The 24,956-nt window shown below is 46.7% G+C and overlaps 1 protein-coding gene across 1 annotated transcript in view; it reads right to left on the bottom strand.

Annotated features, from left to right (window-relative positions):
- The window catches only part of LOC8026531 (flocculation protein FLO11), an 80,405-nt gene that overhangs the window by 41,525 nt on the left and 13,924 nt on the right, over positions 1-24,956 (bottom strand). The window contains exon 6 of the mRNA XM_029976671.4: positions 20,794-20,965. Within this exon, the coding sequence (XP_029832531.3) occupies positions 20,794-20,965 (172 nt within the window). The remainder of the gene's footprint in view (positions 1-20,793; positions 20,966-24,956) is intronic.

Raw genomic sequence — 24,956 nt, 5'->3', positions numbered from 1 at the left:
AGGGTTTTTTTCTTCTCAGTTTCATATATATATATATATATATAGCGTTATAGTGGCAGCCCACAAAAACAAGAAAAATGTTTCAGCGCTGACCCCTGTAAAGCTCGCTTACGCGCCGCGCATGCTTGTGAAAGGAGAAGCCCACTTAAAGTTGGGAAGGACTAGAAGCATTTGTTTCAGGTGCGCTTCTCACCACGACCTGTTTTACTCTCCTTCCCCCGCTATTTTCACAGGTGTACGGTGAATCGAATGTTCAATTTTATGACTTCAATACCGCCGCGTTGGATGAACAGTATTTACCACATACGGTAGGGGCACTGTATTCCGACATCTTATTGAGCGAACGAGGTCTCTATGCAGAAACAGCACGGCAAGCAAACCTCGTGTCGATTTAAAGTAGCGATGGGGGCGAGCTGGTTCATGACTAGGGAGGCGCGGTTTCGGTAAATACCGATAATCCCCGAAAATTATCCTTCGTGTAGGGTTTATTAAATAAATAAAAAAATGAAATCCGTTTACAACTCCATTTAACGCCAAATTAGAACGCCGCTCTTAAGGAGGAGGAGGGGAAGGTACGGAGAGGAGGCTATGCCCCCCCCATTTAGGGAAAAATGTTCCGCTAAATCTATCAGGGAAATTTTTACGCTAGATTTAACGGGCAAATTTTTTCGCTAGATTTAGCGGGGAAAATTTTCCGCGAGACTTAGCGGGGCAATTTGTCCGCTAAATTTAGCGTGGAGTCTAGCGAGAAAATGTTTCCGCTAGATTTAGCGGGGAAATTTTTCTGCTAGATTTAGCGGGAAATTTTTTCCACTAGAGTTAGCGGGGAATTTTTTCGCTAGATTTACGGGGACATTTTTCCGCTAAATTTAGCGGGAAAATTGACCCATAATGAACAGCGCGGTTACGCCGACGGCGACGACGACGGCGACGGCAACGGCGACGGCGACGACGACGGCGACGGCAACAACGACGGCGACGCCGACGCCGCTCAAGCCGCAAACTGGCGCCTGAGAGCTGCGCTCTCAAACAAAAAAACATACAAACTAATCGGAGCTGTTTTAAATTAAAAGAAATCCCAGCTTTACGGAAAGAAAACCTTTATCTACGGCTTTATTTTGTTTTGAACGGGAACACAGATGTCCACACTAAACTATCTGCGAGGTTGCTTCTTTATTCGGGAAGGGAACCACACCCTTTTTCTCGGGTCACGCGCATGATTCGAGTCAAGCGAATGGTTCCTGGAGGCTGGGGATTCCTAAGCTCGTGCTCTAGTTTCTTCAAGACGTTCCCCAATAAACACCGATTTTTGCTCAGCATCGAAAATTCACACCGAAAAACACCGAATCATCAGAAAAAATAAACTTTGAGAAAAAAAAAACACACCCCCGATTTTGAAGAGAAAAAATAACCCGAAACGGGGAACACTATTCATGATTAACGACAACAAAAGAGCGCGCAAAAACACGAATACAAGCAGCGCTCGTCCTGAGTACGCCTTTCACTTGTCCCCGCGTGTTTGTGCGCTGTTTCGTTATCGTTACTCGCGGTGACATCTCCAAATCGAACTCCAAATGTCGTCACCATCTTAGGGAAACGTTCTAACATTCTACAGCAAAGCTAACGCATGAGAACGATAATTTAGGCTGTTCCTAGGTCAGTAGGCAGCCGCTCGCCTACTATTAAGGACACCATAGCGAAACACAAAGGCACGTTCGCCGTGAGCACTGGGATTTGACCATGCGATAAACCAAGATGCAGGGTGTTCCAGCGCATTACGCCTAGAAACGCCGTAGAGATAGTACGAGCTCGAGCTTTGCCTCCAAAATTTATGAAAACTAAAAGTGCGACACCGGTAATCTGATGTTGCCCTTTGAGATGTGGCACCTGCTCTAAACTCTATACGTGGACCGGACAAAAACGCCTTTCCGATTGAGATATAATTATCACGGAGTACAAGGGTGATCAGTACCCCAACTCTCCCTTTCAAGACATGAGTATACCCCATTGTCCAGCTGTGCGTTACAAAAACAACCGTGGTCGCGAGTAGAGGGAATCTTATTTGATCCATAAGTTTAACAGCAGCGCTCGTCCTGTGTACTTTTTTTTCTTCCGTTCTTGTTGTTTGGCACGCTGTCTCATATTTTGCTTAAACATAAACCAAGTCACCCACATCGCCACTCTGATTCCAGTTAGCATCAGGGCCGGGATTAATGAACATCCCGGGACAATGGCATTTATACGAGCTGTAAACACACTTGATCTTCCGGTACCTGCCCCTAATCTCTAACTGGTTTTCCGTGATAAGCATCGTTGTACTGCGTGAAGGGACACGCGATGTCGCACAGTTGCGGGAAGCTAGCGTTCATGTAACCAGTCTTGAGGGACATTAGAGGTCATGTAGCAGTCTTGAGGCAGGCCTAACAGAGGTCTAACAGAGGCATAACGTTGACTGAACAATACTAAACCCTTCGAGGTACGTCTTTTTTGCCTTTATCATTTTCGACACACCGAGATAATTTTTTGTTTGTTTCTATAGATAGGTATTCCATGTATTACTGCCGCGTGTGTGGCGGAGTTGGCAACACACACGGCAGCCATGCGGAGGAGCCAGGTTCAAACTTTGTTTGGTCTCGTTTCTGTTTTTATCCATCATTGGAATTCTGGAGTGCATCAGTTCATTATCGTCTGTCATCGTGAGTTCTGGTTCAGAATATTGCTGAACGTACCACGTGTGCAAATGTACAATAAAAGGGTAATGAGCATCACAGCAGATTATCCTGGCATTCTCACAGTTTATCATGGTCACATTCCCGTCGGGCACTTCACTGTGATCGCCACTGGTGTGAGAAGTCTGTGCTTGTCGTCGTTCGTCATCAGCGCTAGCGCTGCTCTTCGCCATCATAGTCGTCATAGTCGCCTTCGTCGTCGTTATTGTTTATCGTCGTCAGCTGTCATCTTTGCCGGCTGTCATAGTCATCGTCGCTCATCATAGTCGGTCGTTCACGTAGGTCGTCGTCCTCAGTCGTTGTCGGCATTTGACGTATGTCGTTCATCGGTCATTGGTCTCGGTCGTGGTCCTTTCTCGTTTTTCGTCCTGTCTTTGTCAATGTCCTAGTTTGTTGTGGTCGCTCGCTGTGGTCCTTTTGCGTTCTCAATCCTCACTGTGGGCGTTAGTCGTTGTCTTCATGTGAGCTTTGAGCACGAGTAAATGTTACTCAAGACCCTCCACCAGAATGTCACGGATAACAAATTTAAAACCAATGTAAAGTTTAAAACCAATGTAAATGTTAAGTAAATGTAAAACCAGTGCGAACTTCTTACAAACTGAGCGAGAAAGTCTCCAACATCTTGCGTCGCTGACGGAAGAGCGACTTCCCCCAAACAAGCGTGTTACTGCTGCTTCTATACGCGCGATACATTCAGGAATATTCTGAACCAGAAGTCACGATGACAGCCGAGAATGGGCTTGCACGTTTCAGGATACCAAAGATGGATAAAAGAAAGAACAAGACGGAGCGGGGTTCGAACGCAGTTCTTCCGCGTGGCAGCTGCGTGCGCTGCCAACTCTGCACCACACGCGGAATTAATGCCGCGTGCGTGGTGGAGTTGGCATTGCACGCGGCTGATGCGTGGAAAATCTGACTTCGAAACCCCGCTCGATCTTGTTCTCTCTTGTATCGGTCTTTGGTATGCTGGAAAGCACCAGCCCATGCTCTACCGTCGTCGTGAGTTCTGGTTCAGAATATTTCTGAACCTACCGCGTGTATAAAACCAACGGCAACGCGCTTGTTCGGGGGCCATCATTCTTCCGTCGCCGACGCAAGATGTTGGTACCTCTCTTTAAAGTGTGTAGGGACGGAATAACTTTGCTTAATTAAACGCAGTCTTGGGTAGTAACGCGTTACTGTAACTTCGTAACTTTTTCGGTAACTTGTAACTGTAACGAGTTACTTTTTAAGAATGTAACTTATAACTGTAGTGCTATCCCTTTTTTTGAGGTAACGATAAATGTAACGCCGTTACTTTTGTCGTTACTTTTCAGTTATTTGTGAATACTATATCATTGAACGAGTATAATCTAGCTATTCCTCGCACTTTCCAAATTGTCTGTTCCGACAATTCGAGTGTCAGTGTGCCTTGCACAAACTTGAGAATACGTTCTTTCTCGCGAGTCACTATCCGAATATTCGCGTCTCCAGCTCGACGCTCGCCCTCCCGCGGCGGAAACGGGAAGCGCTCTAGTGAGGGTCCCCGATTCTCCTGCTCAGCAGGCACGGCGGAACTGCTCGCGATCATTGCTCGCGAAATATCATTTCCGAATACGAACAACACTCTTCACTGTCCCAACGTAGTGCTGCAGCCGGTATGGGATTGTACCTTATTAGAGAATTTTAGTATTGCGTATGGAAGCAAACGCAAGCGCTGTGCGTTTCCGTTAGAGATGCGTGCCCCACGTTGTGCACGCGCGTCATCGCCATGCGCCATCCAAGACCGCAATTTTGGGCCCCGCGCACGCGCAGTGTGGAACACGCAAAGCTAACGCAAACACACAGCGCTTCCGTTCGCTCGTATACGCAATACTAAAACTCACTACTGTTTCACCAGCTTCCAACGCCAACGAAACACGTGCTGCAGTGAACAGAGGTGCAAGCAGGTACGCGTTCCTTCGAACTGGAAAGACTGAGATTATCAAAACAACGGAGCGTAAAAATGAAAGTGAATAAATGTTATGAAAATATTTTAGTGAAAAATCCGAGACTGAGGTATTGAGAGACGACGACAAGGAAGAGAAGGAGAACGTCTCAATGTGTATCAAACATTTTAGAGAAAAACCCTCAGTCTCGGGTTTTTCACTAAAATGTTTGATATACACCAACTTACTCGCGACCTTACGTTCTGCTTATGAAAAAACTAAAAACCAAAAAAAGGTTGTTGTTTTTTTTTTTTTTTGGAAAGGGGGGGGGGGGGGGGGGCATTTTGTTTGGAAGGGAATCGGCGGCGATTTCGGAAGTTTTGCCGATTGTCAAAAGTCGCGACTTAGATAGCAAAATATACTTTACCCACAATTAGTGTAATCTTACACGGATTTCTCACATTAGCTAGACTGTTTGCATTGATCTTAGACTATTTTGATTTTATTACTTAGGAAATAAAAATGCTGCAATTGGCACCAGTGATGATAATTAGCACACTTTTGATTGTCATATGTGCTCCCGCGTTTGAAATTAGATCATAAGCATCAAATTATATTAGAGCTTGAAAAATTACGCATTAAATTATCTGAATTTTAATAGTATTATTATTAATACAAATCGCGGCAATGTATTCCCCAATTAACGCTACGGTTACGAAAATGCGCCATTTGACCATAACAGTCTTTCCAGAAAGGTATAGATTTGTTTTCTTTTTAGCATATGAAAAACTCTGACATCGTTATCAAGATAGACAAACGGTCAAACAGTGGATGTAATATAAAGTCATATGCGTCGCACACTGCTATAAAAAACACACACACACACACATTTGGTCTGTCTGACTCGGATTCCGTCTTAGGGTTGTTGCAGTGAGAACAGCGTTTATTAATTTATACGTTTTGTGGACATATTGTAAAAATTGTAGTTATTCTCTTATTCTTGCGCTGGGAATAATCCTAAACCAATGAATCATCTAAATACCAAAAACCCATTAAAAGGCCCCTAGTTCATTATTTCCCATGATAATTATCTGAACGAGAAAAGGCAGCGAGAACGCACAAATATCAACACTGATTTTTTAAACTACAAATATCAGTCTGCATCCTACATGTATGTCACAAAATAAAGTGTCAGCGAACAACTTCTCTAACCAAGTAATTACGATGTGAGACAGATCTTGAGTTATGAAAAAATCCCAAATGAAGACCTATATCAAAAAATTAAATCCAGAATAGAGGTTAGTTTCGGTTTCGCTCCAGAATTAAAACGCGCATCCTGACGTAAAAATTACGCTAAACACCGTTCTTGTCTTCAGGATAAAGAGGCGACCTGCGCTCATAACACCCTAGCTTCATCGTATTACCAGAAATAATTTGTGTCGCTCAGTGAAGCCAGCACATTAGACAGGCTTAACAGCGGCAAGCATCTCCGACCCTCACTATAACCGCCATTTTGGAAAATGAGTGGCGCCACCTATAGCTAGTTGGAGTCGCGAATAGCTACGTGTAGATTTGATGATACAAAAAGAAGAATGTAGTTATCTTTACGAACTTGCTTGTACTTTGTGCCTGAACACTTACATCTTAGTATATTGAAGCACTATCTCTGTTGCGGTTTTTATTTTTTCTGCGCACGCTTTTTAATCGAGTGAATCAACCGCCAATCAACAATACTCGCGGAGGGAACTTCGTATGTTTTGTATTTTGATTAGCGCCACTACTCCGGCGTGGTTTCAACGGCGGAGGCAAAATTTACTGCTGTTTGCGCAGGGCTTGTTTCTGGTTTGCCGGGTACGAATTGAAATATATCAAAGGAGTCCATGAACCCAGCGCAACCGTCAACGAGCCAGCAATGTGCTAGTGCTACTAAGGATAAGGATGTTGACGAGAACAAAGAACTGGCATGGCCGGCGTACAGATAGTATTTTTCTGTGGTTAAGGTGGTTGCTAACTATTTGACCGCAGTATGCAAACTTTGCAACAAGGAGTACTCCGACAACAAGTCTTCGTGTTCAAATCTGAGAAAACACATCCAGTTGAATTTTGATCTTTATTCTTTTCATAATATTGACTAATTTTCCAGCTAAATTATTAAGTTTGAATTTACCGCTATGGTGGAAGCCCGACTGATTCGTGTCTATATTATTTCCTTTAAAACACTAGTTTTTCCTTAATTTTTGTGTGATAGAAAAGTAACTGAAAAGTAACGTCGGTACTTTTTGAAAGTAACTGTAACTGTAACGAGTTACTCTTTTGCTGCGGTAACTGTAAGGAATTACTTCTTAAAAGTAACTTACCCATGACTCATTAAACGTTCATTTTCAGTTTTACGCTCGGCTACCATTTTTCATACGCGAAACTACAGACTATAGTCGGTGACAGGCCCAGCGACCCCGGAAGTGTAATTTACGTGGGGGGAGGGAGGGGGGGGGGGGGGGGGCTAGCGGTCGAAATAAAGAGTAAAGGCAGGAGGGGAGGAAGAAGGGGAAGGGGAAGGGCAAGGGCGAATTAAAAATGAAAAAAAAAAACAGTTATTACCAAGATTTTACTGTTTATAGAAGGTTAATCCTATACCATGTGTCCCCTACATTAATCCAAAATTCTCGTCACAACGCAATGAAAATGTTAACACACACAATTATTTTTCTGCATTAAAAGAAATGCAACTTTCTTTAGAACACGTCACCACAATGCAATGCTTTTGGAAATTAAATCCAAAAGCCAGCCGTCTCGGTGGCTCCGAGGCAAAGCGCCGGCCTACGGATCCTCGGGTGGTGGGTTCGAATTCCCACATTCTGACGGATGCTTATTGCAGTGAAGGCGCCCGAGCTTTTGGCTGCACGTCGAAAGATCCCCAGGTGGTCGAACTTACTCCTCAGTCCTCCCGCTGGGGCGTGCCAAATGCCCTTCTTCGGTTTCGCACGTGAGACCTCCAAATTTGACTTTTAAAACCAAATGCTCACCAAAAGCGGTCAGGGGATCTGACATACTTTACCGGGAGTTCGCGTACGATGTTTCGTTAGCCCTTTGAAGTGACCGCGCAAATTGGCTTGTTAACGTAGAGTGCTACGATTTAGAACAAACGTGCCCAAAAATTGTGGATTCATTTTTTTTTTTTTTTAAGAATGAAGACAAACTTTTTTAGTGAAAGAAAAGAAGCATTTTCCTATGGGTAAATTTCCACGGAATCTCTTTTTCGCGAAACTATCAAATACTTCTTTGGGCAACTGAGGCGTTTATTATGACTGAAAAAAGGGTAGAATAAAAACAAAATACAATAATACATAACGTTGCCTTCATTTCGCCAGAATTAACGCCACAGTGGCCCAAAATATTATTTAGGGTTTACACGCAAAATAAAAAAAAAGTTTTTTTTTTGCTTACGTGAACTAATTTTATTAGAATTTTACTGATTACTTTTACCATCTAATTACGTCTGTGCGCTAAACACCTTTGCAATATATTGCAAAACTGTTTTATGCGGTTATTTCATAGGGCCGACGAAACATCGTGAACTCCCTGCAATGCAGTTCATGCGACCTAAGATTTCACAATCCCCTCTTGCTTTGCTACGCACGAACACACAAAATTGAAACAAAACATACTAGATTTTTGTAAATTCTGGGTGACTCTTGGTACGATACGGTTCGCTGCTGCCGTGCCGACATTTTTGGATATTTCCGGTGGCTGCTCCCCCTGACAAACTGCCAATTCCTTGGGTCCCCGCAACCGCGCATCAAGGAGCGTCCTTTTGGTCGCCATAATGATTAAAAATGTAAAACTTTAAAAACTGTGTTTTTTTGTTTTCTTATTGCGTTGCACTCGTTGAAAAAAAAAAACCGTACATCAGCTCTGATGTTGAGATGTCCAAAGAAACCGTCCGCAGATTTCAGTGACAGATCTACAACCGCTGTTTCAGTGGAGTGACAGGGCGAGAAAAAGGAAGGCTGGGGAAGAGGAAGCAGATGAGAAGAGGGAAAAACATCCCTCTCGTTCCAGCACCTTCACTAGCGATGCCTTTTTTATTTCAGCATGTTTTTTTGTCTTTATGGTCGTGTTTGAAAATAGTGTAAAACCGTCTGGGTGTATAATAGCCTGAACATAGCAGGCTGGCTCGCCAAGAACCAAAAGGTGTTTCGGAAACCAGACAGAGAAATACAGGCGAGAATGCCGCGGTTCCTTGATGTCTCCGACGACTACCGTGGTAGCAGCGCTTCAACGCAGACCGCAGTGCGATGCCTTCCCTTACAACCTGTGTCGCTTGCTAAAGGCCTGTCCAAACAGGCTACTACAAAAATCGTCACGCCACACGACTCCTGCAAAAATCGTCAAAATTGAAGCGTCCGGTAGTCGTCGGTCGTATGTCTGTTTGGACACCGGGCAAGCCAGATTCACGACTTTCCTCCTCGCCTCCTCCACTTTTCTTTGACGTCGGTGGTCGTCAGACTTGCCGTCACACGCCACCTGCCAATGGTGTGCCCGATGCCTGTCTATCTCCCGCGGCTCACGAAGTCGCCGACTTTGCTACCGCCGTCACCTCGGCAGGAAGGCCAAAGAGGTCCGGCTTCGGGTGGATTTGGGAGTATCCTGCGTCGAAGCGCGCTTTTCGGCCGCCCCGGCTCAGCTTTCTTTGTCAAGATCCACGTTCGCAGCTCAAAAAAATTAATAAATAAAGTGCAGTGCGCAACAGTGAGACTTCTGAGAACTTAAGAATACATAATTTGTTGTATTCCACTCCAAACCAACCAAAAGCCAACCAACGAAAGCTGTGTCGTCTGTTTCGTCCTCTTGTGTGTTTCTTTCGTTTTAAGTCAATGTAGATTACCAACACGCTCAAGTCTATAATTAACAACCAGGTTTGTTTGTCTATACGAGGTACACCCGTGAGCGATATGAAGGTGAACAGCCCTCTTCTTGTTTTTGACGCTCCTGCAAGTTTTGGAACAAGCTCTGTTCCAGAAGGGGGCTAGAACGCAACGTTTAGATCCCAAGCCACGTACCATTAGAGACGTTGAGAGATAATATAGCTTTAGGAAGCCGTAAAACAGGCAAGAAACCAGGTAAGGTGTTCACCTTCATATTGCCGGTAGGTGTACGTTGGGACCAAGAGCCGCGGAAATCCGATCCAATCCACAGAACTGCTTGAAGATGACACGACCTTGGACACGACGCGCGCACGCCTGGCTTGCCCCCTCGCACTGGAGTCTTCCCTTCCCCGTTTTTGAGACTTCGTTTGCTCTGTATGCTTAAACAGAGGAAACGGGTAATCGGTCTCTTAGCTCTAGATGAGAAATTTAGCCAGTGCAGTACAACCGCTAACTTGGGGTTTTTAACGTGCATCACGCAGTAGTGATTACACGAACGCGTGCCGGTACGAAACTCTTCCAGATCGAAACGGGCGGGGGCGGTGGGGAATCGAACCCAGGAGGTTCCCAGCGCAAGCTTTCGCTCCACGCTCCGAGCTGAGACGCGTTAGCCCACTCGGTCATTCCCTATCCCCTTTTCGTAACTTGAAAAACAGCGGAGGCCTTGAGCGATTGACCGACAGCCAGCGTGTGAGTGGCTCTCCGGACCCACGTCATGAGCAGAGCAAGGCCGCCGTGGAGGTAGCGAAAGGAAGATTTGACGGGGGGGGGGGGGGGGGGGGGGCGGGGGGGGAGTTTCCTCCCGGCAGATTTGACAGGGGGAAATGTCCCCCGGCTGCCCGAGGCGGAGCGCCGCACAATTTGCCGGAGTCGTGAGTTTTCTAGTGTCGTGTTTGGATACTTTATCCGACCTTTGTGGTTACTCAGACCTCCAAAACAACAAAAAACACAAAAACAAAAACGCAGCTGAAAAAAAGAAAAAAAAAAAAAGCTGGAGAAATTTTTTGTATTTTTTGGGGAAACGTCCTTGCTCAAAATAGAAGCAAAACGAAGAAGCCGGTTGGCCGGATGGACAAAAACAGTGCGCTGCGCGTTCCCCCGCATAGCCAACACGCGAGTGGAGTATGGGAGGGCCCCGCCTCTGACTGTGCTATGCAGGCCGCAGGCGCCGGCTTTTTCTTTTTTTTTTTTCCCTCCCTCTATTTTTTTTTATGCTGCCGAGTCGTCCGCAGTGTACTGACACTTTGGTTTACTTCGTATATTTTTTCTCGAATTTCGTGGGCGAGGGTTGTGTTGTGGGTAGGCAACCAGCCACAACAAAAACAGAGCCATGTGCTTGCATTTAGCCAAGTACGTGGCTTGGCGGAGCTGACCAACAACGGGAACACGAAAGAGAGGAGGGTGGGTGTGCAGGTATTGTTCAGTACGCCTCGAGCCAAATGCACGGGGGCTCATCATATTGCCCAGCACCCCCTGGAAAATGTCAGCGGGTGCTTAAGCCCCCGTTGCCCCCCCGGTTCCGAGGTCACAGACAGGAACGCAGTGGTAGCTCTGGAAACAGCACGCATTCGATGCCTTCTGTCACGCTTTGTCTGCGCATTCACCGTGGGGTTAGGGAAGACAGAAAGTTCGCGCGGGAAGCGGGATTTTTACTACCTTTTTAGCCTGTCACCGACTATATACGCGTCCTAGATGACATCAGAGAAAAGCCGAAGCGGTGGTTCGGAGGCAAAGCGCCGGGCTCCGGATCCCCACGTGGCGGGTTCGAATCCCGGCGGAGGTGCCCGCCTTCTGACGGAGGCTTATTGCGGGGAAGTCGCCGTGTGACGGAGCTTTTGGTTGCTCGTCAGAAGATCCCCAGGTGATCCAAACTAATCCCCAGTCTCGCCCCTGCTGGGGCGAGACAGATGCACGTAAAACGCCCATATTTAGTTCTGACATTAAGGAGCTAATAACCACCGGGGGAAATAAAGCTTGGTTGACCCGATCTCGAGCACGAATCTTCCAGCGCCGTTCCGAACTCCGACGTAGCGCTCGTTTCGAATCGCTCAATGACCTGGCCTTCCCAAAGTTGCCCTTTTTGGCCACTAGGCGCGCTGACTAGCAGACGACCGAGGCGCTTCCTGTTCACTGCCCTGGGGCTATTGGCGATCGGCTTTCCACGATTGGCCAAACGATCACTATGACCTGTTTAGTATGATTATTTCTGCTCTCACCGACGGAAATAAAAGTCTGACTCCCAACATTGTCGGTGTTGACGTAGGAACGTGTTGAATATAAACCGTTTTACTGAAAGAGGGTGAGAGAGAAAAGGGTGAAGGACTACCGAAGTTTTCCCCATCGCTGGGTCGGTAGAAAGAGTGAAAGTCCCGGATGAGAGGCTTCGTGGGTGTTGGGTGTATGCATTGTACCAACTTCGTTCGCGCTTTCTTTTTTCTTTTAAACTCGCAAACCTAATTAGAGCCACGGGCTTCGATGGCGACAGTCTCCCGGTCATCGAGACATCATTTCTCCGTCATAGGGTGCTGGAATAACGACAGATACGTCGAACACTGTCGGAGGACCTATGTAGCTTTCACGGAATCCAGCAACGCCTCGGTCTCCGGCGGCAGTGGATTGCGTCCGTAAACCGAAAATATGTTTCCTCAACGCTATCCTCTAGGCCGTGCACGAAACATTTTGTGAATGGAGCGCGCGCCGAACGCTGTACCGCCGATGAACGCGGGGTACAGTCACCAGGTGCGTGCGGCTTTTCTCGTGATAATTTCCGTTTGAGCTTCTAACTTTTTGTAACTGAATTTATCTTAATATTGATATCTTGAAGTGGTGACGCTGACTCGATTTTAGTATCCACAACACTTAGTTGAAGGCCCATTTCCGCCGCCGTCTGTGGCTGGAAAGTTTAAAAAAGTTAGTTCTTTTGAATTTCCTCAATCGCGATCTCCTGCGCGATACCAGAGAGCCGTGAACCTATGTTGACCGCCACAACGCGACTGAATTCTTCTTTTTTCAAAATTAGTGGATAATATAGCTGAAACGAAACCTCCAGTTTTGATGCTGAAAGTTGAAACATGCTCATGGATCGATTTCGAATCGACGAATCATTGAACGACTCGCTCCGGCAATAGGCCCATCACGACTTTGCTGTTTTTAGTTCTCGGCAGAAGACACATTCGTCGACACGGGATCCTCAAATGAAATGTTTATAAACACCTTCAAACCAGAGTGAGCTGCCTTCAGTGGTTCCAAGCAATGTTTATAAACGTTTTATTTGAGGATCCTGTGCCGACGAGTGTGTCTTTTGCCGAGAACTGAAAACAGCGAAGTCGAGATGGGCCTATTGCCGGAGCGAGTCGATCAATGATTCAACGATTCGCAATCGATGCATGAACATGTTTCAACTATCAGCAACAGAAAATTAAGGTTTCTTTCCATCTGCATAATGTACTAATCTTAAAAATAAAAAATAATCTAGTCGCGTCGTGACGGTCAACATAGGTTCATGGCTCTCTGGTATCGCGCAGGAGATCGCGATTCAGGGAATTCGATAGAACTAACTCTTCGACAATTTCCAGCCACACCCGGCTGCGGAAATGAGCCTTCAGCTAAGTTCTGTAGATAATAAAATCGAGTCAGTGTCACCACTTTAATATATCAATATTAAGATAAATTCGGTTACAAAAAGTTACAAACTCAAACAGCAATTATCACGAGAAAACTTGCACGCAGCTTGCGAGCGTAACCCATGTTCATCGGCGGTACCAGCGTTCGGTGCGCGCTCTATTTACAAAATGTTCCGAGCACAGTCTAGAGGATGGTGTTGGGGAAAAGTATTTTTGGTTTACTGACGCAACCCACTGCCGCCGAAGATCGGGGTCATGTGGAAAGCGATTGAGATTAAAGATATTGCAGCCCCAGTTGCCGGATTCCGTGCAAGCTACACAGGTCCTCGGACAGTATTCGATGCTTTCTGTCGTTATTCGTGCACCCTATGACCGAGCAATGGTGTCCCGATGACCGGGGTATTGTCGCCATTCAAGCCCGTGGCTCTAATTAAGTTTGGGCGTTTAAAACAGTGAAGAAAGCGCACCCAACAGCGACGAAGCCTCTCATCCAAAACTTTCACTCGTTCTAACACCAGCAAGGGGGAAAGCGCCGGTAGCCCTTTCCCCTTTTTTCTCTCGCTCTCAAAATGGCGCTACCCACGATAACATGGTCTATATTCCTACAGCGGTGGGAAGACACATGATCCACCGTACCAATGAGCCGCCTCCCATTCGTCACCTGACCCGGCTCTCTGCGCGTGGGTATGGGCAAGAGCGTGATGACGTGGCAAAATAGAGACGCCTAACTGGTCCAAAGAGGACGTAGCTTCCATCGCAGTCTCAACTTAGAGGTGACCGCACATTTTACGCACCATCAAACTTGTCGCTCGCCACTAATAATCTTGGTCGTGACGTCAGGAATAGGAGCCAGAAGAGGGAGCCACCGAAACATCTCGTCGCCAATAGGGGAAAAATTATGCGCAATACTTCTCGAAACGTTGTTGTCCAATCAGTGCACCGAGTTGGTATGGCGTCGGGCCAATCGGGTTGACGTTTTCTGGTGGTTGAGGAGAACTGAGCGGACCTTGCATTATTTAATGGCTAATTCGGGTGGTCATTCCCCGGCAAAAAATTTTGCCATATCTCCGGCAAGGGCGTTCGCGTGGTCAAAAGCTGGCGAGTGCGCGCCGTTCGGGTGGCGCTTCTCAGGAGTGTGCCGGCAATTTACCGGCACAATTTTTTCCCGAGCTCCAAGAGGTCGGGCAGCTTGTCTGCCAGACTGGATCCGCTATCGTCATATCCGAATAAAGAAAGGGAACCAAACGAAGCAATGTCTCAATCGAGCGATTGAGACAGATACCCTATTGTGGTCCGAGAAAAGACTGCAAAAACAACGGAGATAAAGATAAAATATTTTAAAGGAAGCTTGCGCAAGAGCAGTTTGCTATGGGACACAACGTGTTATTACACCGCTGTAAAAAAAATGTATTGATAGTGCTCCAGCTCGACACTTGAACGCGCGTTACTATTGTAAAGGGCTGGGCCAAATGAAAATGCTAAGGATTCCAGAAAAAGGTAATAACAAGAAAACAAAATATAAACAGCGACGCTCGTGAGCCTCCTGTGATTCTCGTAAGATGGCATCAGTTCTTCCGGAATCCAAACAAAATATATAAAAATTTGTTTACCCCCATCTCAGAGTCTGCATATATGTTGCTGATGCCTACAGCGTGCCTATAAGGAGTATTCACTGGGCGCCATATTTCTGGGTGCTGTTTAGAGCGCATGCTCAGAACGAGCCCACATTAATAGGCTGCTAAGACCGGCAATCTTGAGGGTGCGGAATGCACGTTACAAAAGAACTGTGGAAGCTCGCCATCAGCACGCGCTCAGCAGCCGCGCACAGCTATGGCCGCCAGTGAATACTTCCTATACACGTTTGCAAGAAAGGCTCCTGTGCGCTGCCATTTTGAGCGATGCTGGCGCCCCGCACCGTTTCCGCCATGCTGGGGTGCGCCAGGGGCACGTCAGTGGGGTGCGCGATGACAAGATGGTGCCGTTTGCTGCATCGCCGATGACTTACGTTAGCGGCACACTTGCTGTCTCGGAACGCAGGAGGAGGTATCCACACAGAATCGTAGCGTCCCCTATTGTAGGACGGGGCAGCTTTCAGGGTTGGAGCTGACTTTATAACGATCGCAGCCTCTGTTCCTGCATGTTGTGGAAGCCAGAGCTGCCGCGAGCGCAGCCATCGTTGATGCAAAGGCCATGCGACTTTTGGCGGATCCTGAAGAGAACGCCTTGAGTCTTTAGATCTTTTTGAAAATTTTCGATTTGTTACCGCTTTAGGCATTTTATTTAATTGTCCTTGCTATTTCGCTGTCGAAGACGACACGTGTGCGTTTTATAATTATTTTTTTAAATTTCTTTCTGCGCTCAGTGGTGTACGCTTCGGCGAGAGACGCATGGCAACATTGTACGACAACCAGCGAACGTCCTGGCTGGAGAGTAGGTCCGCCTCACCTTGGCGCGCGGTTCGAGGTTAAGCCGGGATCCCTCTTGCAAAGGTGTATAGGGAGCATCCAGTGGCGGCCATATCTGTGTGCGCGAATGCTGAGCGCGTGCTGATGGCGAGCTTCCACAGTTCTTTTGCAACGTGCATTCCGCACCCTCAAGATTGCCGGTCTTAGCAGCCTATTAATGTGGGCTCGTTCTGAGCATGCGCCCTAAACAGCACCCAGAAATATGGCGTCCAGTGAATACTCCCTATTGTATAATAAAATAATCGAGGAAGAAGTTAACAAAGCTCACGCGCGACCCAGGCAAACGAAAACGCCAGTTGCATGCGCTTTGCGTTCGGGTGGAGAGGGTCACGTGATGCGCCGCTGGCGCGGTTTTGGTTGCCTGTGCCGCCGGCGTGGGCTCGGCGGCGATTGAACACCCGAATTCGCCATAAAGGGCGTTGAGCCCATACAACACGGTCTGTTGAGAACGTGCTCTTCGACAGGGGAAGGCATCAGCGTTGAGTCTGTCTGTTTCTGATCACAATGCGAGCACGTTCCTCGTTTCACGAAGAATTAAAAGGCCTTCAAAATCAACTCTGAAAAAAAAAAAAAAAAAAAAAAAAAAAAAAAAAAAAAAAAAAAAGCCAATTAGCGGGAATCAAGGGGCAAGCGCAGAGATGCGATTGCGAGTTGATTCGCCGATTCTTTAAAGGAGTTCCTTTGAATTGACCGTGAAATAGGGCTATAAGTGAACCAATCGATCCGAAACAAGAAAAACCGAGTACTACAACTTGTGGGACTTGGAGCTTCCGCACGTAAGTTACAATTGCATAGATTGGTATTTTGTTTGCAGAGCAAGCTAACGCTCATCTGCATAAGACAAGCCGTAATGCGATCACTTGCTCCTAACCTCGAAGAATGTATGCCAAATTACTAGGCAACAGTGTTGCATAAGTGAAACGCTCGGGCTTAATCGCTCAGAGGTTACGCTTTATAGCCAAGCACGTTGATGTTAATCCGTGTATGAGGGGTTAGTCTCTTGAACTCAAACTTATCTTTGCTCATGCTGGTCATCACTGAGATTCCGCGCAGCCAAACGGCTACGTAACGGCGCTCTTCGTCAGATAACTTTACGCGGACCATAATCACTTATAGCAGTATCTGGAATGGCGCGATACCGCTAATTACTCCTTCACGCGACTAGAGGCTCGCTCATCTCTAGCCACGTCATTAGATGAGTTTTTAAAATTTTTTTAATTGCGTTTGTATTGAAAAAAAAGTTCTTCGAAGAAAACGACGACGGAAGACCTTTTTGTTTATGAATAAAGAAGGCGAAGAGACAGAGGGTCGAGGGATGCGGGCAGTCGCCACCCGTGCCTGCAAGCATTTCAAAGTGGAGAAAAAACAAGCCGATTGAAACATCGGACTGTGAGCCGTGTTTGCTGTGCATGTACGACGCTATGAAATACTCTTTATCGTTTGCGCGAAACCCGCCCTGGTACGACGAACTTCGCAGCGTGGGCCAACTGCACAAAAGTGATCACCCCTAATCTTTTTTGTGCATTCTTCGTGTGCGCACCACCCCTACGAAATACAACAGTTCTCCTTCGAAAACACTAATGCACAAGCTGCGTTCAGTGCTAACAAAGGTACGGACGCGCGGGCGTAGCAGTTAAGCTTTGTTAGCACAAAAACGCGCCAAAAGAGCACTTTCTAGGCATTCAGGAGCTGCGCGCTCGAGTCCGTGCCTCTCGCATATGATGCATACAACTGGAGTGTAAACGTATATATAATCATCGCCCTTGTGCATTCGCTGAACACGGTTGTCTCCGGGCGCATATGCAATCACGAAGGGAAGGCGACATCGATCGTACGAAGCTGACGAATAAAAAATTTCCGTGTCTCTCGACAAACGCGATGTTCCACAAGGAGACGCCGACGTCGGGAGGCCCTGAGTGATTGCCTTAACCCTTACAAAAATTATGAATGAGTTTCAATTGATTTTTAATGCATTCTTATAGAATACATCAGAAATTCAGGTGAAACTCATCGATAATTTTTGTAAAGGTTGTTTTTCTCGACATGGACGTCGACAGAAACTCGCGTTTTCAATGCATCAGCATTAGTGCCCTCGTACGTGCGCTGACCTTGGACGTCGGACATACTCAGCCGACTTTTTCGAAGGCACGTCGAACGGATCCGGTGATCAGGGATGTGTGACGTATTAAAAGATGGCGCCTGGTGCGCGCTGAGTGCCCCAAGGGCCGTGCTTCGAAGTCGCAGCGCGAGCTTACGGTATAGCGGTGCCGCTCCGCACGGGCACGGCAACTTTTAGCCGCGCTAGCTGCATTGCGTTCATCCATCAATCAGCTGAGTTCCCGGGTAGATGTAGAACACCGTAAAAGAATGCAAAGACAACAATTCAACTCGGAAATTTGTAAGGTTTGATAACGGTTGCCCATAGGGATAGAAAAAAAGAGAGCGGCAGGTAAATGTGAAAAAAAAAAGAGTCCTTTACAACTCCCTGTGACGCCGAATTAGAGCGCAACTCTTGAGGAGGATGAGGAAAGGGTACTGAGGGGAGAGTTTACCCCTGCTCCTTCGTTCCTCACCTCCTCATCCTCTCTGCTACTCCTCCCCCCGAGTGGCGTCGGCGTAACCGTGAGGTCACGTGACCTCACGGGGGTCACGTGACGTCACTGGTGTCCCGTGACCTCACGGGGGTCACGTGATTTCACGGGGGTCACGTGACCTCTTGGGGGTCACGTGACCTCTCGGGGGTCACGTGACCTCACGGTTACTCCGTCGGCGACGGCGACGCCGCTCAAGCCGGAAACGGGCGCCTAAGAGCTGCGCTCTAAAAACGAAAAACAAACGAAAAGCAGACAATACGTTTCTTTTATTTGACGTCCGGCGCCTATAATATTACAAAATTAAGCTAAAAAGGTCAGATACCAACCTTGCAAATGATTTTGATGCTTCTTCACGTGTATTAAAGAATCTCCAGTGATCTGGGGATGCCACGGGAACCTTGGGATCGAATGTCTGCCTCCATGCCCCGCCGTTCTGAGGCGGCCAAAATGCATGTCCAGTGTTGCGGAATGGGCGCCCCCATTCCATTCCAGTTCCATTCCGGGAATTAGAGTTTTCGATAATTCAATCCCTTTCAACTCCTAGGAATAGGGACATTTGGCCCATTCCCACTCCTGGAATGGCTGAATTGTTTCATTCCAATCCTCTAATTCCTAAACGTAAAAATCGGCACTTGACAGCTACATTGTGCAATGTTTCCGGCATAGACAGCATAAAGCTGACATTATCAAACGCATAGACAATTGCGAAAAAATGCTAAATGCCTCAAAAAAGCACTGATCTTACTAAGCTCACGGCGCTGTATTGCCTGGGGGCTCGAAGCGTCCGCAGCGGTCCATCGCTAGACTAAAGTCAAAGGAAAGGAGCGGACATCCGCTAGCTTGCTTGTAACCCTAACTCACTTGAATGTCAAACATATAACACAGAAAACAAGCATCGGAACAAAGACCAATCAAAAGGCGGACTTACACGTAAAAATACAGTATAAATAGAAAAACGAAACAACAAACAAGCGTCGGAGCAAGCGCAAGGGGAGAAGAGAGAAGTGAATCTCGCTTTGTTTTAATGCCGAAGCAAACCCCGATTTCGTACTTCAAAGAAGTGCGCGCGAATGTGCGTGGAAGGCAGCAGGGTTGGCCACCGGCTAAACAACGCTCCTCGAACTATAAGAAAACAATAACTGACCGTATTCTGGCGGCGTGCGACTCAACGAGTTATCAGAGCTCTGCGAGTTATGAGTCACCCCCGCTCCTAGATCTCAGTATGTGCGCGCGCTTGCATTCACCGTGTCATCGCAAAAAAAAAAAAGGAAGAAAAACAAGACAAGAAGGACGATGAGGAGCCGTGCATGGCGGTTTCTTTCTTTGCCGCTCGCTTCGTTTCTTTTGCTTGGTGTTCGGTTTCTTGTTTCGCTCTTGTGTAATGCCAGTGAAGCCCGTCGCCTGCGCATCCGTAAAAGGCGCCACCGCCACCCCCCTCTCCCCTCTGGCCTTTGCTCTGACGCTTGTTTATTGTATTGCATTTTTCTTCGTATAAGTCTTTTATGGGCCTTATGGCTCCACGCGGGCTAGCAGTTTCCCGCTCATTTTATTTCTGAGCAACTGACTTGCTGACTGGCTCGGTTTAACTGAACGACCCCCCCCCCCCCCCCCCCCCTTTAAAAAAAATAAAATAAAGAACCGGGCCCATTCCATTCCGGGCAAAAGGCATCTAATTCCATTACCATTCCATTCCCCTCAACGTTGCCGACATTCCATTCCCATTCCATTCCAGGGTCGCGGAAAAGCGGAATGATTCCGGAATCATTCCAACTCCGGAGTGGCAACTCCGCAACACTGATGTAAACATGACATATCGTTTCCTCTTCACGAGCGCTATGCCGCACGCACACGTCCGACGTAACTTTAGGAATATTGACCGGATACGTCCGAGCTACCTTCAACAAAATCAGTCGGGCAGGTCCGAAGCATACCTTTAGACACAGCGATAAAACAAATGTCCCATGGCTAAACCATAGACTCGTAGGCGTAAATCACATAAGGAAGTATCAAACTCATCCGATGTGTTTAGTCTTTTGTATTACCCTTTCCCGTCGTTGTTTTTTTCTCGCACCGAGCTTAATTATTGTTCATTAATTGTTTTTCTCTTTTCATACCATTCATTTTCGGCTGGTCAATCTAAGTTTCAAGCAACCAGCACGCCCGTGCCGCCATTATTGCGTCGAAAAAAAAGTAGGGGTGCGCGAATAGTGGTTGGAATGAAATAACGCTGCGTCATTTATATCCTTCACAGTGCTGGGGACTAGAAATGACGTTGCGCTATTCCATTCGAAGCAGTATTGGCTAAAGTACCTAGATAAAAACTTCCTACAAGTAGCGACAATCTTTGGAGCGCCGACTGCGTGACGGTGCAGGTTTTAGGAAGTGAATGGCGGCGCAGAGGTTTGAACTGAATGCCGCCATTTGCTTCCAGCGGAATGTGCTTTGTCATTTGTATTGGTTGTCATTACTTGGGAAGGAAGTATCAAGAAACGTTAGAATTCTCTCAACCATGAAAAAAAAGAAAAAGGTTTCAGGGTGGTTTGTACTCACTCGGCGAGTCCGTCCCAGATGGCGAGGGCGGTGCGCAGGAGCACCTCGTTCCCTTCGAGGAGGATGAGGTCCCAGACCCTGAGCACGGTGGCCTTGGGCAGACACGTGGTGAACAACGTCAGGAACCATTGCATCGTGAACACGTTCGTCAGCGGAGGCTCGTAGCTCGTGCCTGCAAACGGAATATCAAATGCACGCAGTTTATAAACCTTTTCCGCTTACTCTTGCCCCCGACCGCCAAGTAGGCATATCCGGTATGGGCGGCGAAAAAATATCAAAACGTTTCAACCTGCAACGTTTCAACCTGCAACAAAATAGAGGGGAGGCAAAACGAGAATGTGTGACGGTTACGTTTATGTCCTAAATGCCTTTTATCGGCATGGCGACGGCAAAACAATGTTTTCGCCCATACTGGAAGTGACGACAATTCAAGATGGCGGCGCCCTTGCGGAAAGGGGCTATATATGAGCCCTGGTACTCAATCGTTTAAGAGCGCGCGAACCTGGTGCCGTTTTAAAGGGGCCATGAAACGAATTTTGGGTTGGGATGGATGATTTTAAATTGGGACTTTACTAATCGCATATCGTTTAGTTGGCCAAAAGAAAGAGGCTAGAAAGTCAGAAGCCAGCTTTTCGGTACGAACATTTGAAAATATTGCGGACTATTTTGTACCTTCTTGCCTTCGAAAGCTCTCCGCCTTTTCACTATGATACATCCGCGGTTCCAAAAGCGCGTCACCGGCGCCAAACTGACGTCAGCAGAGCCCAGCTCACACATTGGACACGAGAACTGCGTCACTCGGACGTATGCGCTCGTCAGCAATCAATCCGTCGACGAATGTTTGGATTCGCGTTCGTGGCCAATGAGTGCCCTGACGGAAGTTATTGTCACTGGGGAATGACAAGTTCTATGGTGTGCATAAAAAGCACGGTGGAAGCTAGGAGTCATCGCACCGGTGCCGAAGGAATGTCACAGCCACGTGATTTCACAATTCGCATTTTAGTTGAGGATTAAAGCTAAGGAGGAAGAAGTAGGAAAATCGTTTCATGACCCCTTCAAGGGACGAAATGCTTTTTAAAGGGGTATTCACACGGGGGAGCTCTCTCGGGCGTCGGCGATCGGTGGAACCAGAAGGATTCCCTCCCTGGTTCCAGCATTTACACGACGACGACGGGGAGCCGAGAGGGATGTCAGTGTTATCAGACGCATTTAGCGGTCGCACTCTCAACAACAAAAGGGTCGCTGCGCGCTGACGACAGTACAACATTGGAGTACATAAAACGGTGATACGCGATTATAGCAGCACCACTATTAGATACAGGAGACGAAAAGCAGCTTCCCGCAAAAAGAAAAAGAAAATAAAAGGTGAATGCAACACAAAGAACGGGGAATCCAAGACGAGTTGTATGAGGAGCTTTGAAAACGGCGTTGATGAGTACCGGAGACTCGTTCAATTGCCTCAGACGACATGCGCAACAGGGCAATCCGCGACAAGTTAGTATGATCTCGATGCCACCACCGGTATCCCGCAGAGCCAAATATATAAAGATGCCAAACACGCGAACAAAATAACGCCAACAGCGAAGAGATCCCTCGTCAAGGCGGGTAGCGCTTATGCAGCCTGAGCAAAAGCTCCCGCATCCCCCTGCAATCTCTAGTACATCAGCGAGGCTCCGCACAAAGGCGTGACGTGTTTACCACGTGGTGCGCATCCCGGACGGTAAAGGGAGGGATTTCTCTCCCCCTTCACCTATTCTAAAATTTTCTCCGCCTTTAGGTCACATGACATCAACTTCCCGCTAAATATAGTTTGGAAATAGACGTGACTGACGTAACGGGACCTATACACCTATAGAGGTTCCCGCTAGATTTGACAGATAATTTGATGTCAGAGGACCTATGCACAAAGGATGTTTCCCCGCTCACTCTAGCGGGAAAATTGACGTCACGTGACCTGACGTTCCGTGACCTAGACATTAATTACGTTCTCGTTAAATTCGGCATGGAAATCGACGTCACGTGACTTAACGGCTAAGTCGATTTCCCCACTAAATTTAGCCGTGGAAAGTTATAAAAATAAAAACAATAAAAACTGAACTTTCATTACCGCTTTGAGTTGAGCTAGTTGGTGCATAATCACTGATGGTGGGGAAACAGTTTCCACGCTACAGAATTACACAACAAGACGGGACGACAGGCACACAAAGCTCACTATCAACTATTATTTGGCATTTCATATTCCTCATCCCGATTAACTTTTCTTTGGTATTTCATCTTCTTCATCCCAATAAACTATTCTTTAGTATTTAATTCTCCTCATCCCTTGTAGTGAGGAAAGGAAATACTAAAGAATAGTTGATAGTCAGCTTTGTATGTGTCTTGTCCTGTCTCTTCATGTAATTGCTTAGCGTTCAAGCTGTTTTCCCACCATCAGAGAACTTTCACACCTGTGACGCGACCGCTCCGTCAATAGAAGAATATCGAGTGCTATTATGCATTGCCAAGCACGTCTTGCCGGCTCAGTCATGTGCAAAATATGAAGAAGAGAAAAAGCGTTATCCTAGCTGACATCATCACTCTTGAAAAATAGTAGCACACTATCATTTTTTTTAATTTTTATAACTTTTTAGATAAAATATAAATATATCGCTGCTGGTTTGGTCAAGAATACAGCTACCTAAGTCAATGAACGTTTACGTGGAGGGAGGCTAATATAATATGCAAACGCTTGATTGAATAAGACATAACTGCTCGCATAAAATCTGTTTCGTGAAGCACTGGGCTTACGAAATACAAATAATAACGGGACACAAATAACCGGTATAAAATTATATCGGCTATAAGACATCACATGCATGACTTCGGCAGACCCAGCGCATAGACACAGACAAACTTTCTGCAACGAAAAAAAAAAAGTTAGGGTGCAAACGAGCTGATGAATGTTTAACACAATTTGAGACGAACCCCCGAGACTGAGGAAAAGACGAAGGACAACACAAGATGTGACAAACCCCCGACACTGGGGAAAAAATAAAGCACAACACAAGAAAAGACCAAGGCCGACACAATAATTCAACACATTGAGACTCTGTGTGTTGTGTTGTCCCTCGTATTTTCCCCAGTCTCGGGGGTTTGTCTTAAACTATGTCAACCTTGTGTGCCGGAGATGTCTATCCTTTGACTTAATTCCGCTGTGTTGTTTCTATAGATCGCAAGCAATGAAGTAGAGACGTCCAGACAGGGCAATGAAGTTTGGTTCAACGGGTAGTGCTATCTGATACGGTATTGTCGCAACTCTGCGACGGCTCGAGGGCGCAATCATGATCCGATCTCGAATGTCTGAGCGCCCTGCAAACATTGACACGGCCCTAGTGACCAATCGTCCGGCGCCACAGCCTTCCCAATGTTGCCCTTTTTGACCACCAGCCGCGCTGACTAGAGGGCGACCGAGGCGCCCTCTGTTTCCTGCCCTTAGTCTCTATAGTATGCACCACAGCTAGCCAAAAGATTGATTCCGCTTCTTCGTTGCTTTCTCGCAGTGTGATATCTAAAATTTCGATCTTTACCACCTTGGTTAATAACCTAATACTGTGCGTAGTGAACCCACAGATACCACTAATAGTAGCATGTGAATGCCTTGAGCAATATGTGAAAAATTGGCAACTGAGTGTTCTAACTGATTCGCGCGATGCATAGAATACAAGAAAGCCCACCGTAGTGTCTGCTTTTCTCGCCCTCCAAGCTGGCGTCTTCCATTGCGAAAAGTTGACGGCACAAAGTGAGTGGCCCTGCTATAGCCAGGCACCGATAGTTCATGAAAGGTAGAACGTGGCTAGTTTAGACGGTGTTTCTAGCTTCGTGACTACTTTTAAAATTTTATTACCGAGCGATAAGGTGATTTTGTAGGATCCCCAATGTTAACGATTTCATTGGGAACATCTGCTCAAAACAACTTATGGTCTGTCAGTTACAATAAACAAATTACATTAAAATAACGGCAAAAATAGTTTACGCCCTGAGGAAGCAAATACACTGGCGAATACGTGGAATTTATAATGCCGAAAAGTGATAGTATTGATAAATATAGCAGAGGCATTGTAAACGATCTTGGTGCCCTGAAGACTCTGGAAATGAGTGGGTTACAAAGTGTCTTCGAGTGCCGA

Source organism: Ixodes scapularis, unplaced genomic scaffold (assembly GCF_016920785.2).
Source record: "Ixodes scapularis isolate PalLabHiFi unplaced genomic scaffold, ASM1692078v2 PGA_scaffold2__306_contigs__length_199485367, whole genome shotgun sequence".
Lineage (NCBI taxonomy): Eukaryota > Metazoa > Arthropoda > Arachnida > Ixodida > Ixodidae > Ixodes > Ixodes scapularis.
The sequence above is the reverse complement of the archived record's forward strand: the minus strand, read 5'-3'. Positions and strand labels throughout refer to the sequence as shown.